Source organism: Melitaea cinxia, chromosome 1, assembly GCF_905220565.1.
Source record: "Melitaea cinxia chromosome 1, ilMelCinx1.1, whole genome shotgun sequence".
In the NCBI taxonomy this organism is placed as follows: Eukaryota; Metazoa; Arthropoda; class Insecta; order Lepidoptera; family Nymphalidae; genus Melitaea; species Melitaea cinxia.
In genome coordinates, this window is record NC_059394.1 from 13,162,817 (window position 1) to 13,180,912 (window position 18,096).

Consider the following 18,096-nt stretch of genomic DNA (forward strand, 5'->3'; position numbering starts at 1 on the left):
GTGGTTTCGAAAGTTCTTTTAGAAGCAATTCAGAAGCGTCAATTTCTAAACAGGGATGATATTTGTCTTCAGTGACTAAAATTTGATCAGATTTTAGAACATTTAAATAGATGTTGCTAAAAATTAAGTCTAGAGTGTTATTACTCACGTTTGGTATTTGGTTAAATTGTGTCAAGTTAAAGGAGCTACATGTTTCGATGAAGTCCATTGAAACGGTCCGCAATAATGTTGATCCGCGATTAAGATATAAGGGCCTTCCACTCTTCCAATCAATATTAGGGAGGTTGAAGTCACCAGTAATAATGAAGTACTCTTCAGATTTAGATGTTAAAATTGAGGACAAAGAAATTGTTACGGTCTCTAACCTTTTTACTTGGTAATCATCTGGTGGTATATAAAATACGCCTATATTAAGATTTTGGTTAATTCCAATTACGCTTTTAGGGATTGTTATCCAAACGGATTCAACTCCAGCACAACTCCAATCCGATCTCTCCTGTGCCCTTAGTATGGATTTTGTACATATCATAACTCCGCCTCCATCACGTTTATTTGATGTTTTGTCACTCCTATCCGTGCGAAAAACGTCGTACCTACTATCACACAGCTCTCGAATATAGAATCCGCTTTTAAGCCAAGTTTCGGTTACAAGCAACACCTCATAATCATTTTGGAGAATATTTAGTCGGAATTGTTCTGTTTTTGTTCGTAATCCTCGAACATTTTGATATAACAACTGAAACGGTTTATTCATTAAGTAAATAGTTTAATAGTTCCTTAAGTAAGTTAATAATTTATAATAATAATAAAAGTAAGCATCAATAATAATCATTAGTTTTAAGCCACAATACAATAATCTAGAGATTTGTTCAGCAGTCCATATAATTACGGACGATTTTATAAATTGTATTATTACATTGTAAGTGAGTGTAGTGTAGGTCAGTATGGTGTAAGTGAGTATGTTGTATGGTGTATATATGGTGTAAGTGAGTGTAATTACTTGTAGTTTTAGTTTAGATTCCCAACTAGATTCGGCAACAAAAAAATGTACTTTAAGTTCAAAAGCTTGGAAATTAATGATAGATATTAAGATATAGTAAAACAATCTCAAAAACATCTTGTATCTAATTATTATTTGATTTTTTTTAAATCTTTTTCTGAATTTATAGTTAATACAGGACATTCCTCGTTTTTCCTTAAAAAAATATTGCAGTTACGAACCCAAACAAATCGATAAGTATTAAGTATTATATCGATAAGTATTAAGTATTAAGTATTATCATTCCTGCAACAATATATTGCAATAATTATTTAGGTGCTGACTAAAAACCGCTATGAAATTGTATTGATTTTAATAGGTACATACGTTATCGTGGACTTTGTTAGTCTTTTATTTCACGTATGTAGTAGTGTCGAAAAATTGTTAAGAGCAAAATAAAATTATTCAGAATATAGACATAAAATAATATAATTTCTCCACCTGAACTTTGGGGATATTTACTGATTGTTACAGTAAGTATAATTTTTACGAATAATATCGCTAAATATTCCGTAGACGCAGAATTTGTAGTCACGATATTAACTATGATGCAAGAAAAGAAACTAAACTTTAATGCTGTTAGGAAATCTGTGAAATTAAATTTATTACGCGGATGTTAATCGTTTAATGTCGGCCGTTTTCTTATATATCTATTTTTCATCGTTGTGTTAATTAGCATTATAATATTATAATTTTCTTTATTTAGTACTATAACTACGTTTCGTACATTAGTATTTATCGAAAATGATAAGTGTCTAAAACAGGAATTTCAGTTAATGTAGGTTTTTTATTTACTAGATTACACGTAATGGCTAATACACATAAGTTGAAACTATTACATAATATGTGTTATGGAAAACGAACCACTTTGAAACTTTGATATCATGACAATAATTTGAATGGCAGTGGAAAACAGAATATTAAATCATATTCAATACAAAAATGCACTTGGACTGATAATAAATTGATATAAATAGCTTCGCAAATACCCTACGGTTCTTTACTAGTCTGTAATAGACAAAAATAGTTATTGTGCGTGTATCTTCAGAGATAGACACATGCCATCGCAGACATTTTAGTTATAGATATATTTTTAACTGTACAGTATGAACTAATCACTGCATTGTAGTACAATACGTAAGCAAATATGATGATAAATATATTATTTCGTTTTCACTTTCTTAAGCAACATTTATCACATTTTTTTTAAACAAAAGACGAGTCAACTAGTTCATTCACCCAATGAGTCAATAATAATTTTAGTTGTAATAATTTTATATAAATTACTATTACACATTAAAGTTGTGAGAAAAGAATTTCCTTTTTTTCTAAACTGTCTTTTTAAGAGCCTCATTTTAGTACCGCTACTGTTCTTATCTTGACATTAAATCAGTTTATTTCTTTTTTTTTATATTAAACTAGCGACCCGCCTCGGCTTCGCACAGGTGCAATGCTGATAGTAAATATAAAATATATATTTGCAATGTAAGCGCAATAAATGTGTTTATTTGCGACATAACTTTAGAAACCTCTAAAACTATCACTATTCCTGTGGTGTTCTTCTTATATATTATGCATGTATCATACATATAAACCATCCTCTGGAATCACTCTATTTACTTAAGAAAACTGCATCAAAATCCGTTGCGTACTTTTAAAGATCTAAGCATACAGACAGCGGGAAGCGACTTTGTTTTATATATGTAGTGATATACAAAGTGATTCGTCTGTAAATCTACATTAATATTCCAGTAAATTACCTAGTTTAGGAAAATAAACAATATTATAATTTACCTGTGTCCTTTCCTGTGTTGCGGTGCGGCATTGGAGCCGCCCGCGTTCTGTTGCTTTTCGGTTTCTGCCATTTTTGTGGAGCACTCGTAGCCTCACCGCACGCCCATACCAGTTACTGTGATACTTGTCCACCTGTGTGATTGGAACCCCGTTAATGAACTTTATCGGTCAAAGATAAAGCTATCAAATATTACACACAAAAAAACATTATTATTTTAGAACAGACGCATGTAATCTTTTAGATAGTTTTTATGTTCAAGTAATTAATAACTTATCGTTACTCTAAATCAGATTTTGGCTAATAGAATGGGATTATTTTTGACTAGCCCGTTGGCGCAGTTTGTAGTAGCCTACAAATGCTTTCTGATTTCTGTTCCGCGGGTTGCGGGTGTCGATTTCCGCCTAAGTCTAGGTGTAATATTTGTATTAATATATTTATATATGTGTTATAAACCAACCTAGCAACGCTAAAAATTGTATGATGTCTATGGCCGCGCTGCATCCGGCGCATAATCTGACACTTCCGCTCGCTAACGTGCCAGTGAAAGTCCCGTCAAAATCAGTCCAGCCGTTTCAAAGATTAGTCGGAACAAGCTGACAGACAGACAGACAAAAATCGTAAAAAAGTTGTTTTGGTATATGTACCGTGTATGCATGCATCTATCTATATGCATTTAATAAATCGTGGTTATTTTAATATTACAAACAGACACTCCAATTTTATTTATTTGTATAGATTAATAATAATTAAACTACAAATCATTTGGGATATCTCAAAAGTATAGGACTACCTTTTAATTGTTATATTTCTATACTTATTAAGCTACACTGTCTTACATAAAAATAAATAAATATTTTTTGAATTATACACACAATTTGGCGGATTATGAAATTGTACAGTATTTGGTCAAATAAAGAATTTATTGTTATCATTACTATAAAAAATTGTAAAGTTTATTTTTATTAAAGTGTGCATTTCACATTTCATACCAGCTGTTCGTATTGTACACCTACCGTACTCGTATAATGGCTACACTGGGGGTTTAAAAAAGACTATTTTGAATGGCATCAAATATTCTCGTTATTACAAGTGGCTGTAAAGACCTCCAGTGACGATCTATATTTATCCAAAAGCTTACAGTGTCATGATTAGTAATGAAACAATTTTCTTTTTTAACTGTTTACAATATTGCATTAACGTTTAAATAAATAAAAAATATTGAATAAAGATGCTTGTTAGTTCAATAAATAAATTTAATAGTATAAAAAATGTTTATATCTTTGGGAAACGATCGGTAGAGAACTTTTTCTAAATAAAATATAATTCGTAGTATGTATTATAAGTAGGTTCAATTATGTGTATCTATAATCGAGTCGAGTAGTTGTTTTCTCGTAACGTAATACTTATTTACGTAATATGAATTGACTATATTACAGACATAATTACGTATTCAATAATATAATTTTTGATTATATGTGCACAGAATTTTTGTTTTTAAATAATATGATGTTAATAGGGCAATACTAAAAAAGCACTTGAATTGTTATTTTAAAATGTGACTGCAAATCTCGTTAGTGACTATGGGTAGTACATACGTACATAGTATATTTAAAAAAAAACCACTAGGACGAGGAGTCTGAAGTGGGTTAAAATAAAACAAAAGAACGGCTAAAAATGAAAGTGCTATCGATTTTTTTTTGATACAAGTAATTGGAGCGTCATTACATCTCGTGTGAATAACGGACTTGTCATAACAATTCGAATACATCTCACGGTGTACATACGGTTAACGTGAGAAATTTTTACATTTTTAAAAGAACAAGCCAACATAACCGTTCTTGTTACTACACACAACGGCAACTTCAAAAAGGAGGAGGATATCAATTCTACTGTATTTTCTATTATTTTTGTTACCTCATAACTTCTGACTGGGTGGATCGATTTCGATGATTCCTTTTTTAATCGAAAGGTGGTGCTTGTAATGTGATACCATTGTGACTATCAAGTACTTATTGAGTTATCTTTAATAATGTGTATTTACTTTACTATTATTTCGTTGAGCTACATTGCACTATTGGTCCATGTACGTAATTGAAGTCGAATTTATTATCCGATTGAAAGATAATTCTGTACTTAATTAATTACTTGCAAAACATTATAAAATTTCATTAATTAAATATAAAATATGAATGATAGCGTTCTTATCTTATATATAAAATACTCGTGTCACAATGTTAGTTAAAATACTCCTCCGAAACGTCTAGACCGACTTTATGAAATTTTGTGTGCATATCGGGTAGGTCTGAGAATCGGCCAAGATATATTTTTCATATTTTTAAGTTATAATGGTTAATAAAATATATTTCAAAACAACGCTGCGGAGTCAGTAAGTATCGGTATAAAGAATAATTGAAAAGAAAATTAGGTTTTGAGGTTTTTTAATTTAGTACACGCACCGTACGTAATTACACAATAACCACACTACGGTTGACGTCATTTATTATATTTAAGTTAACGGGTAGTTTTGTAGTTTAGTGTGTCGTGAGATGTGAAATGTTAGGCGACGCAATAGCGGGATCTAATAGCATGATCGACATAATTAAAAAGCTATTCGCAGTGCAAGCTTTCTTTAAATGGGACATCGCATTTTGCGCGTTTGGTGACTCATTTTTGGGTCGAGCGGACAGCCGAGAGCAATGTTAAAATAGTAATGACATAACGTCCCCACAGCTTACCAGATTATACGATAGGTTATGGTTATTGGTTTGTGTGTATATAATGAGCCTGTACACTTTAACTAAACTAAATAGGTAATTACTCAGTTTTGTCTTTTGTGCGTCACAAATAAACAGTCTCTTCTACTTTTGCAGCGGCACAATTAACCGTCCACCTAGCTTTTTTCAGTTTCTTCAAAATTCTATGCAAATTAAATTTATTTTATAATAATATAACATTGAGTTATACTTTGCGAAAACAAATGAATATTTGGAAGTTTTAAAAAGTTAAATAAAAACATAAAAAATGAGAAAAAGCATAAAAATCGGGAAAATATAAGTAAAAAAAAAGTGTGCTACAAATTATTGATTAAATAATGTGTATTTTAACCGACTTCCAAAAAAGGAGGAGGTTCTCAATTCGACTGTATTTTTTATGTATGTTACATCAGAACTTTTGACCGGGTGAACCGATTTCGACAATTTTTTTTTTTAATCGAAAAGTGGTGTGTGTCAATTGGTCCCATTTAAATTTATTTGAGATCTAACAACTACTTTTCGAGTTATATCTAATAATGCATTTTTACTTGACGCTTTTTTCGTCGACCTACGTTGTATTATCCCACATAACTTTTTACTGGATGTACCGATTTTGATAATTCTTTTTTTGTTGGAAAGGAGATATCCCTAGTTTTGTACCATGATACCGTGAAGGAAACCAGGATTTGATGATGGAATCCCAGAGAAATCGAGGGAAACTCTCGAAAATCTGCATAACTTTTTACTGGGTGTACCGATTTTGATAATTTTTAATTTAATCAAAAGCTGGTGTTAATCATGTGGTCACATTTAAATTTTATCGAGATCTGATAACTACTTTTTGAGTAATCTTTGATAACGCGTAGTTACTTGACTATTTTTTCGTCGATCTACGTTGTATTACTTGTCGATGTAATTGAAGTCGGTTTTTTTTCGTTTGTCTGCAAACACAATTATCTTATCTGTCTTAATCACTGCAACCGATTTGGTAGTCGGTCCATTATGTTCTGGATGTCACTTTGTAGAATGTTTTGCCACTCCTCCACAGCAGCAGTTTTTAGCTCTAATGGTTTTAAGAGCTGTTGTACGACTCCCAATCCGTCTTTTGAGGTTATCCCATACATGTTAGATCAGGTTCAAGTCAGAATTCCAAAATGGACATGGTTAATCGCTGAATATTGATTTCATCAAAGTAACCGCCAAAAACTCTCGCAGCATGTGTACAAGCGTTGTCGTACATTAATAAAATATATACCGCCGATAATGGCACAATCGGAATGAAACAGGCATGGTACTAAGACGTCCATTGCATTGTTTGATGCGTTAACGCCGCTGCCTTTATCGCAGTTGAACAACGTACGAGCGTTGAAACAAATACCACACCAGACCATTATCGAGCGTCCCATATAGCCCTCTGTTTCAACCTCAAAACATTCAGCAAACCTTTCACCACGATTTCTATTCACACGCAACCGTCTATTAGGATCTCGCAAAGAAATTCTTAATTCTTCAGAGAGATTTGCTATCTATTGTTCCGAAGTCCAATTTGAAAATTCTTGAGCAAACCTAAGTCTCGCTGTTTTGTGAGCTATAGTCAGTTCTGAGTCTTGAACTGGTCGAAATGATCTCAGGTCCTTCTCTACTAACCTTCTTCTTAAGGTTCTTAGGTTCACACTTACGTTTTGTACCTCAAACAAGCTGCTACGAGTCTCAGAAGATGTAGCGAACCGGTTTCAAAGAACGTTCGAGACGTTTTAACGATTATCTCTCTCTGATGTACATCTTCTGCGACTTTCCTTGACCTTCTTGTGTAAGAACTGGTCTGTCTGTAACGCTGAATAGTGTATTGAATAATGGTTTCTGGATATCCAAGCATTCAGCAAATGCGACTCTGGCTAAAACTCAGCGTCCGCGAGTGCCCTGGCTGCTCTAGCTGAGTCCAGTGGCAATTTTTTGGTGTCAATGAAGTCACGGCAGTCTTCCTTCCTTCATTTTAATTAAAACAAAAAATGGTATCACCATACTTTAAAATAAAGTTATCGTTCATACAGAACGTGCATCCAGAATGTCGAATTTCGAGTAAATTCGGTATTTTGGAATAAAAACCAAAAAAGTAAACAAAAAGCGTGTGTGATTGTTTTGTTTTTGCAGGTACACCCACTTATAAAGTTGCGCCTAGCACTCAAATTACAAGTTAAAATGAAGAAACAATAACACATTAACGCTAATTGTGCCTCTAAATTTATTAGTGTTTATAATCTGTATTTCATAACAATGATGACAAATTAAGCTGTATATAATCAAGTTAGCTATAAAATATTTTGAAATAAAGTTTACCTGCACTGTTACGTAATAACGTTGCAGACTAGAGCGGATGCCAAAATTTTATTCTGACGAAAATAGAGAAGAACGGATTGCACACTTGACAACGAAAATACGAAGATTAGCGTGAGAAAAAAATTATAGTTAGTATAGTAAAAGTGTTGATCTTGTTCACTACTGCTGTTAAGCTATTTACGACAGAATACTGTGGTTTAAATGATATTTTTTGCTTTTTAGTCAATGCATTTAATCGTAAATTTATTTAAAACCAGTTTAATAACTGTACACTTTAGTACGAGTCTCGAAAGTCTTTTTAGTATGTTTTGTAAATTAATAATATTAACGATAACGAAAAATGTATTCGTCCGATCTCGATCAAATTTAACTCACAAATACCTGTATTCGATCAAAAAAGAATCATTTTAATGGTTTAGCTCGCAAACAAAAACAAACCTTCTCCTACCTTACATCGACCAGTAATACAACGTAAGTAGACGAAAAACTAGTCAAATAAACACGCATTAGAGATATCTCAAAAAGTGCTAGTCAGATCTCAATCAAATTTAAATGGGACCACAAGACAAGCACTACCTTTCGATTAAAAAAAAAAAACGATGTTAAAATTATACAATTCTAAAAACTTTACAATTTATTTTTATTAAAATAAACAAAGACATGATAATTTACTACGCATACTTATGTATGATTGATTAAAGTATCGACTGCATCATATTATATAAATATCATCATTACAGCCTATACAGTCCACTGCTGGACATAGGCCTCCACAAGTTTACGCCAAAAATAACGTGAACTCGTGTGTTTTGCCCATAGTCACCACGCTGGGCAGGCGAGTTGGTGACCGCAGTACTGACTTTGTCGCACCGAAGACGCTGCTGACCGTCTTCGGCCTATGTATTTCAAAGCCAGCAGTTGGATGGTTATTCCGCCATCGGTCGGCTTCTTAAGTTCCAAGGTGGTAGTGGAACCTTGTTATCCCTTAGTCGCCTCTTACGACACCCACGGGAAGAGAGGGGGTGGCTAAATTCTTTAGTGCCGTAGCCACACAGCACATTATATAAATATCCTATTTCATAAAAATATCTAATTAAAAATTAAACTACATGAATGTCATTAAATTAAAACTAAACTACAGATTATGGAATTTGGCAAGGAAAAAAGGATAATAATAACAAAATATTTTTATTTTATTTTATATTACAATAAAAAAAATACTAAAATTTATAATAAAGCAAAACAACATAAAATAAGTTCTTAACAATGACACTTCCAGTTGCGCATTAACTTGTGTACCTATATATATTTGAATACTACCCTACATATTGTTAATTTCTTGACTATAAATTGTTTATATATTGTATTTTGATGTACCCAACATATATATTTTTGTTTAATTTTAGTGTTTGTATTTTCTCATGTAAGTGAATTGTATTCTTTTTGAGAAATAAATGATTTTTTAACCTTATCAGAATTAAAGGTTAAATTGTATTAACTAAGTAGGTTTAGAGCAAATGTAAGAAATAGTAATTCCTAAACAATCATTGTATGGTACGTTATAAACGAAAACATTAAATAAACATTCCGTCAGGGTAGAGCCGTTAGAATCATGTTGAACCGCTACAAAAATGAATGAACATAGCTTTGAGCGTCACAAACTTTAGAAAAGCTACAAGAAATGGCCGTTAAACATAAATGAAAATTGTACTGAGCGGTACAAACCATAGAAACGCTAAAAGAAACGGTATATATGGTTTTGACATATGCGTGCCAATTCCTTTTTACCTGTCTTTATATCTATCGTAGTTAATATTAAGTAGTTCTGTGAAAACGTGTTGTGCGTCCAAGGCTGTTATAGTAGGCATATAGCATGCTACGGTCGATACAATAGGTCAAACTACTGAAATGTTTGAAGGCTTTTACTTTAGGCTTTCATTATCTACACATTTCCGTTTTATTATCGCTTGTTGTTTATAAATCATTAGTCTTAAACAGCCATTATTCATAAAATAAAAATTAAATTTTTAAAAAATAAAAAACAAAAAAAAAAAGAAAAAGAAAGAAAGAAAAGGTGCAAATAACAAGTTTCTGCTTTGTACGATTTTATTTTTGTGTTACCCACACACTAGGAAATTCTAAACATTTTTTAATATATGTTCGATTTTATTTTTGTGTAATTTTTTTTTAATATCATATCAAAAATCGACCGTTCCAGCGGGGATCGAACCTACATCTCCGACTGACCGCGTCGGTGCTCTAGCCAATTAAGCTATGGAACGATGAGTGTAAAAAAATGTTTAGAATTTCCTAATGTATGGGTAACACAAAAATAAAATCGTACAAATTAAAAATAGCTTGGTGTCATCTCCTGTCAAAGATTTTCATTGTCATATGAAAATTTGAATAGTTACGGGTTTCGTCACGGTCGCTTAGACCGAATATAAAATCATCATATCAAAAAAAAAAAAAATGATCTAGCGGGTACGTCGTTCCATAGCTTAATTGGCTAGATCACCGACACGGTCAGTCGGATATGCAGATTCGATCCCCGCTGGAACGGTCGATTTTTGTTATGATATTAAAAAATGTTAAGATTCTGCTTGTTTTAATATAAACGAAAAAAAGATATACTTTTCTCAAATCGTTTAAATTTATAAATATGTACTTGTTAATTATGGAATAAAAGAGAATACATTATTTAATAATTCATAAATTTACCGTCTATTCGCTGTCTCTGACAAAACAGCGTCTTAAATATATCGATAGAACTGCTTCGGAGAATCGGAGCTGAGTCTACGTGTGCAAGTCCTGTGGCAATGCAGACGGATCGACGACTCATCGACAGCCAGACCGGTTTCGAGAGGAAAATGACTCATACGGCGAACATCGCGTCACCGAGTTCAAATATAATTCCTAAACTACCTATACCACGTTTTGATGTTTCTTTTTTTGACTGAACATAGAAAAGCTTATGTTGAACATATTAATACAAACTTTGAAATTCGTATTTTAACATATTCTAACAAGTATACTTGTTAAGATGGCTATTGGAATTAAAAATTGTGACATTAGCATGATTGTATTTCTCCACATTTGCCTGTATTTACTGTTAAGTAACAAAATTTAAGTAATTTTCAGAATTAGTCGACTATTTTCAGAGACGCATTGCGTCACTGGCGTGGAGGCTTTAATGAGAGTTGTGCTTGGATTATATTGATTGAACAAGTCCATTAATCTTCCACACTGAAGTATTGTATTAGGTTTACAAAAAAGAACTTTATATATATTAAACACAGCATTGCTAACTTTCTTACGATTATTCGTATACGTAGTTAGCTCGAATATTTGTTTATAAGTATTGTTTTTATTCTTACACTACAAATCAAATACAATTTATATTCCGTTTAGACAAAACATAATTTATTTTATAGTAGCTATTACGTTAATTTTTCTTGTATAGTTTGAAATGATTACTTCATTGTCATTGTGCTTTGCTTGTTTTATTATTAAATAAAGATGTTTTATGTGACGTTGGAATTGGAATATCATGGTTCTACTGTGAAACAAAACCCTTTACTCCCGAAATGTGATTTCTATTATTTACTCCGTTCTTGTTGACATATACATTTTCACGTGGCGTTTCTTGTGTTACAAGTTAATTATTGACAAAAATATATACAATTTTTATTCGTTATAAGTAAAAGTCGAAATAGTGTATAAATATTATGAAATGATAAATATTAGAATCTGTTTGTTGAGTACTAAAAAGTAAATACTGGCCAATAGATAATAATAGGATTGTGTGTATTGTTAATCGAGAGGTGAGGTGAATACTATAAATAAGAAAATTTATATGCCGACCACACAAATTAATATCCGTTTTGGATACGAAATATGATAAATATGAGAATAATTTAAATAGACTAGACTTTGTCAAGCAATCTGTTTTTATTTACTTTTAAACCGACTTCAATAAAGGAGGAGGTTACTCATTTCGACCGTAAATATATATTTTATGTATGTTCGGGGATAACTTCGTCGTTTATGAACCGATTGTGATAATTATTTTTTGTTTGAAAGGAGATGTCCTATGTGTGGTACCATGATAAGGAAACCAGGATCTGATGATGGGATTTCAGAGAAATCGAGGGAAACCCTCCGCATAAATTTTTACTGGGTGTACCGACTTAGATGATTTTTAATTTAACTGAAAGCCGATGTTTATCATGTGGTCACATTTAAATTTCATTGAGATCTGATTACAACTTTTGAAGTAATCTTTGATAATGCGTATTTACTTGACTATTTTTTCGTCTATCTACGTTGTATTACGTGTCGATGTAATTGAAGTCGGTTTTTTTTAGTTTGCCAGCAAACACAATTATTATTTAAAATACCTTTTAACAAGAAATATACACCTTTTGCCAATACTACTGTACTTGTCACCTGTATACACTTCCGTGTCATTACGAACTTCCTATTTATCCGTGACTCTACGTATGGTTTTAAGTCATAAACGATACAAAGATTCAATTACTTTTTAACAGATTAAAAAAAAGGAGGAGGTTCTCAATTCGACTATATTTTTTTAAAATGTATGTTGCCTCAGAACTTTTTACTGGGTGGACCAAATCGGTCCACCGATGATTCCGTCGATGATTTATTTTATTTGAAAGGTGGTACTTGTCTTGTCATGTGCTCCTATTTAAATTTAATCGAGATTTGACAAGAATTTTCGAGTTATATCTAATAATGCGTATTTACTTGATTATTTTTTCATTGACCTACCTCACCCCACCTCATAGCATTTTACTGTATCTATCGATTTTAATGATTTTTATTTTAATGCAAAGCGGATACTTGTCTTGGTGTCTCATTTAATTTGATCGAGATCTGATGATTACTTTTTTGAGTAATCTTTGATAACGCGTATTTACTTGACTATTTTTTCGTCTATCTTACGTTGTATTATTTGTCGAGGTAATTGAAAACGGTTTTTATTTCGTTTGCAAACAAATAGAATTATCGTTTGTCTTTTTTGACTTTTTGAAAATTCCTGTCTCTCGCGTTTAAATTCTTAATATACTTACATGTCTAGTTTATTTTAAAATATGGAACATTTCAAAAGAATGTTGAACCTTCTTACTTGAACGACTTGTAACACATTACTGTTTATTTCATAGATATGATTGCTTATATGTATGTATTTTTAAATATAACTCTTAATAACATATACCTCACCTCACCATACCATATACCTCATCGATCAAACTCCACCTTATTGTAACTAGTTTTTTATAATTGTATTTGTAACCTTTTTATAATTGGCAGATATTCTCGGATTTTTTTTCGATATTTTTTATTGATTGTAAAAACGCGAATCGTAATTCTATATTTGTATATATGCAATTTAATACAAACTATATTCTCTAAACAGGTATCATCACATCTCGTACTTTAAAGTTCGCTCCGAGAAATTATGTAATTCTGACGATCGAGGCTCTTTTTAAAAAGCGAATAAATTTAGCACACGTCTATTAGTTTTACCTTATCTAGACCAGCAAATTTTCTAATCTTCATTAGGAATAAATTACTCATTTCTTCTTTAACGTACATAAATACAAAAAAATAACTAAAATATATATTTTATATTCACCTTTACCACGTGTGTATTATTCCAGATGGTGTACCAAGATCTGAAACGCAGAAATGTTGACTTCACAGATTAATAAACAAAAGGCAGATGGAGCGTGTGGAACAAAAATTATGAAGCCACTTTTTATTCATGTGTGCGTGGCGACTAGAAATGGCACTGTAGGAACACGTGCATCTATGTGTGTATAATGATACCATAAAAAGAAAAAAACTCCCTGCATTTTTTAAAATGTCCTTTTACGACAATAGGTTCTAAAGTTTTATTTGGATACATGAATTAATAACTAAATAAATACTTTAATAATAATAATAATATTAATAAAGGTTTCGTTAAAAATAACGAAAGAAATAGGTAATATGTCAAATTTTTATAACTAGCGGTCCGTCCACACTTTGCTTCGGGTACTAATTTTGTTTTTGTTTAATAAGGTTTAAATGGACTTTACAATGTTTACAACTCTAGATAATAAAACTTTAGTGTTTTTCAGTAGTATCATATTTATTTCATTAGACAAATAAAAAAAACATACATAATTTAAAATATTTATTAATAATAATAATAATTATTATCATCATTTATTTACACACACATACATCGATATACAGACAACTTAAAGACTAGACCAAAAGATTAGATAGTATTACAAATAATTACATTGGAATTTTTTTTTATCAACCTACGAAATTTTTCGGTAAAGCATAAGCCATCCTCTTTAAAATGTAATGAACACACAACGCAAAATTTTGAAGCCTCCCAATTATTGTCTTGCCTGCTTTGGCGAATAATAGAAACCCATTCCTCGCGTAGAACAACATCTGTCGGCAATCTGCAAAAATCATTAAATAATAAAACTTGACACAACTTGATTACAATATGTATTCTTTAAATATATCTAGCATCTTCCATTAATTCCACTAATATTATAATCTGGCTATTGCCCATAACTTAACAAAATATATATATGTAATATATATATGTAAATAACTTCATCATTATCATATATATATATATATATATATATATATATATATATATGATAATGATGAAGTGAAACTAAATTGATAACTATATACATTTTTATTTAAGCTCCTGCATTAGATATTAATGACCGAATCACAGTAAATGGTAATAACAGATAAAAATACATCTAAATTCGGAATAACTATTTAGGCGTGATATTACGTGTGGAAATCGAATACACGTCCGTACATTTAAAAGTCAGTCTCACTAACGCCTAGACCATCAAGTAGTTTCCCCAATTGAAGGGAAAAACATTTCGCCGAACACTGGCAACACAGTTGAATTAATGTCGAGGTTTTGTGTTCCGAGAGAACCATATAATTTATTGAGTGTATAAATAATAAAATCAATTAAATAATTTATAATTACCTGTGAAATGAAATTCCATCCTCTTTTTTTTATTTTTGGGAACAACTTTCACAATGTTTAATAACACAAGACGGCATTTTTTGACACAAAATAATGAATCACTCGAGACGTTTAAACAATACGACGCTATCTTTAGCACTGCTGCGACTTTGTATTCGCTTTTGATTTTGTATTCGCTTTGGTGGCTTCACTCGCATGTTCGGCGCGCTCCATCTGCCTTTTGTTTATTAATCTGAGGTTGACTTTAATAATTAAAATAAAACAGGTACGTAATGTTTGAAAGATTGAATATAGTTGAAAATGATTAAAACTAAACATTAAACAAAAAAGGGCCACAAAGTTTTTTAAATAGCATATTATTATGCATGAAGCGTTTATTTATCTATAATATAAAAATGAGTCGCTGAATGTGTTGCTAAGCGCAAAACTCGAGAACGGTTGGGGCGATTTCGCTAATTCTTTTTTTTAAATATTCCTTGAAGTACGAGGATGGTTCTTACGGAGAGAAAAATTCTAAAAAAAAAAATTAAATTTCCTGAAAAAGTCTAAAAACAACACTTTTCTATACTCCCATACAAAAGATTTGTGATAATACTTAAAAGTCACTGTTAGGCGATACGAAGTTCGCCGGGTCAGCTAGTAATCTATATATTAATACGTGAAGTAAAAACTTTGTACCCCTTTTTACGAAAACTGCGCAGACGAACGATTATGAAATTGCGCACACTTAAAGGTTATTATAGAGGTGCAGAATGCTATAATTTTTTCTATATTATTTGTAAAAAATACATTAAATCAATTAGAAAAATTGTGTATGCACGTATATGTATGTATGTATAACATGTATGTATGTATGTATGTATGTATAACCCCGCTGGAGCGGTCAATTTTTGATATGATATTCAAAAATGTTTAGAATTCCTAATGTGTGGGTAAGAAAAAAATAAAATCGTAGATACTATAAGTCAAATTTGTTATAAAACCTATTCAAACCTAAATTAAAAAAAAAAAAAAAAACAAGTATAGTAGCAGAAAGCACAAAAAGAAATGTATTATAAAAATAAAAGATTTATATAATAGTTTAATTATTTAGCAATGAATAAATCAGAACAGTTGTGACTATATATTATGATTAACATACTCGTACATACATAGAATACAATAACTTTATCTTAAAAAGGATTTCTTGTACAAAATGAGTGTATAATAAATAAATTGTGCCATCATTTGTTTAATAATATTGAGTTTCACGAGCGATTTTTAAATAATTATTTATATGTAACCTTAGCGCCTCTTCGGTTATCAACGTTCACAAATATAATTTTTTAAGCTGGGTAAACAAGAATGACGAAAAATTGTTTTAAAGAGATAACAATTACGTCAAACAACAGTGATACTTCATTTTACGTGCTAGTAAATTTTACACTACATTTAAGAAAGTATAGTATTTTAAAAGCAACATCGAAGAAAAACTCATTAAATATATTTACAAGAAAGGGAAACATCCCATACACTAAATCAAGGGTACAGATTTTGTATTAGGTATTTAGTATTTACTAAAAGAAAAATATACCGTTTTGCCGTTGAGGTGTGGTTTCAAGTTTTTTTTTAATTATTAGTTTCCTCTTAAGCAAGCTTAACCTGTCGATTGTAACTGTAATTTATAAGTTTCCGCTCAAAAGAAACGAAATGATACGTAATTTTAAGAATCCGTCCCTTTAATCAAAGCTCGCCAGTAACTCATCATTATTACCTACTAGCTGTACCCTACGCGAATTGCTGCGCTTTTTTTTTTAATTTATTTTTTGGTCGTATCCACTCAGAAACCTTTGTGGGCTCATGCATAACACTTTGCTGAAGATCATGACATGATTAAATGCATAGTTTACGATCCTATAAAGGACATACAAAGTACATTCATTTATATATATATATATAGATTATTATATTATTTTATTATATGTGTATAACGATACACAAACACAGAAAATTCTATAATTTTAAATACAAATATTTCATTTTGTCTTTCCATGTTGTGTTTGTTGTTTGTAAATCCTTATATTTTATAGTTAGAAATGTTCTTTGTGTCTGTTGCAATTTGCATGCGATGTATGCTTCATGGGTTTGACATTCACCTTGTGTGTTACACGCATGCATTGTTTTACATAGTTTTTTTTTTAACTGGAATTAAACTAGTCACGTTTTGTAACAGCTCCTAATAAAAGAAACACGTACATGTCTGTATATATCTTGTACAAAAGTAACCAAATCTGAAAATCATTATTTAGTCTAATATTTAATAATTTTCTATAAGGACATATTGTGTTATTTGTCGCCATACCACTAGCTAGTTATAAATGAAATTATCATTATTCTACAAAACAGGACCGAAATATATGGTTTATTAACTTATTACTATTAATACATACGTTAGTTTTTATCATTTTTATTATAAAACACTCAAAAACATGAAATTAAGTAGAATTTAATATAGTAGTAGATATTTTTTAGAGAAATGAGTCACAGTGCCCCCACAACAGCGTTCTCCCCATAGGAATTCCCCGTAAGCAAATAATATGCATTCGAGCTTGTCCATAAGTAGTAAGAAATAATATAACAAATTATACATTGCAACTAATAAATGGCAGATTCGAAACAATTAATTTCATGTCTCCATTTAGTTTAGTATTCATTTCGAAATGAATCATATATTGGGTTGTGTGTATAAATTCTTAGAATTATAACCGACATATTATATGAAATAAACAAGTTATCGGTCTCAGTTTTGCACGCGTAATAGGTATATACTCAGGATACCTTGATGAGCAGGAATATATTACTTATAGCGTACAAACTGTCTGGCTTCGTTTAAGTATCATGTACCTAGTTGTTATAAAAAGAAATCTAAGTACCTACAATATTTAATAAAACATCTCATATACATACACTAGCTGTGGGCTGCGGTTTCACAACGCGTTAATTTGAGGAAAAAAGTAGCCTTCCTTGGTAACTGGGCTCTATAAAACACAAAAGAATTTTTTAATTCGAACCAGAAGTACCTGAGATTAGCGCGTTTAAACAATCAAACAAACAAATTTTTAGCTTTATATTACTTTCGCAGTAG

The 18,096-nt window shown here is 31.1% G+C and overlaps 1 protein-coding gene across 2 annotated transcripts in view; it reads right to left on the reverse strand.

Annotated features, from left to right (window-relative positions):
- Positions 1-18,096, reverse strand: part of LOC123657223 (solute carrier organic anion transporter family member 5A1) — a 52,699-nt gene that overhangs the window by 14,477 nt on the left and 20,126 nt on the right. The window contains exons 2-3 of one of the 2 annotated variants that reach the window (XM_045592802.1): positions 13,584-13,623; positions 2,834-2,965 (exon numbers count right to left, since the gene is read on the reverse strand). In XM_045592802.1, coding sequence (XP_045448758.1) covers positions 2,834-2,904 — 71 coding nt within the window. In that variant the 5' untranslated portion in view covers positions 2,905-2,965; positions 13,584-13,623. Of the gene's footprint in view, positions 1-2,833; positions 2,966-13,583; positions 13,624-14,142; positions 14,410-14,972; positions 15,190-18,096 lie in introns of those variants that run through there. The other variant, XR_006743674.1, reaches the window with a different exon arrangement.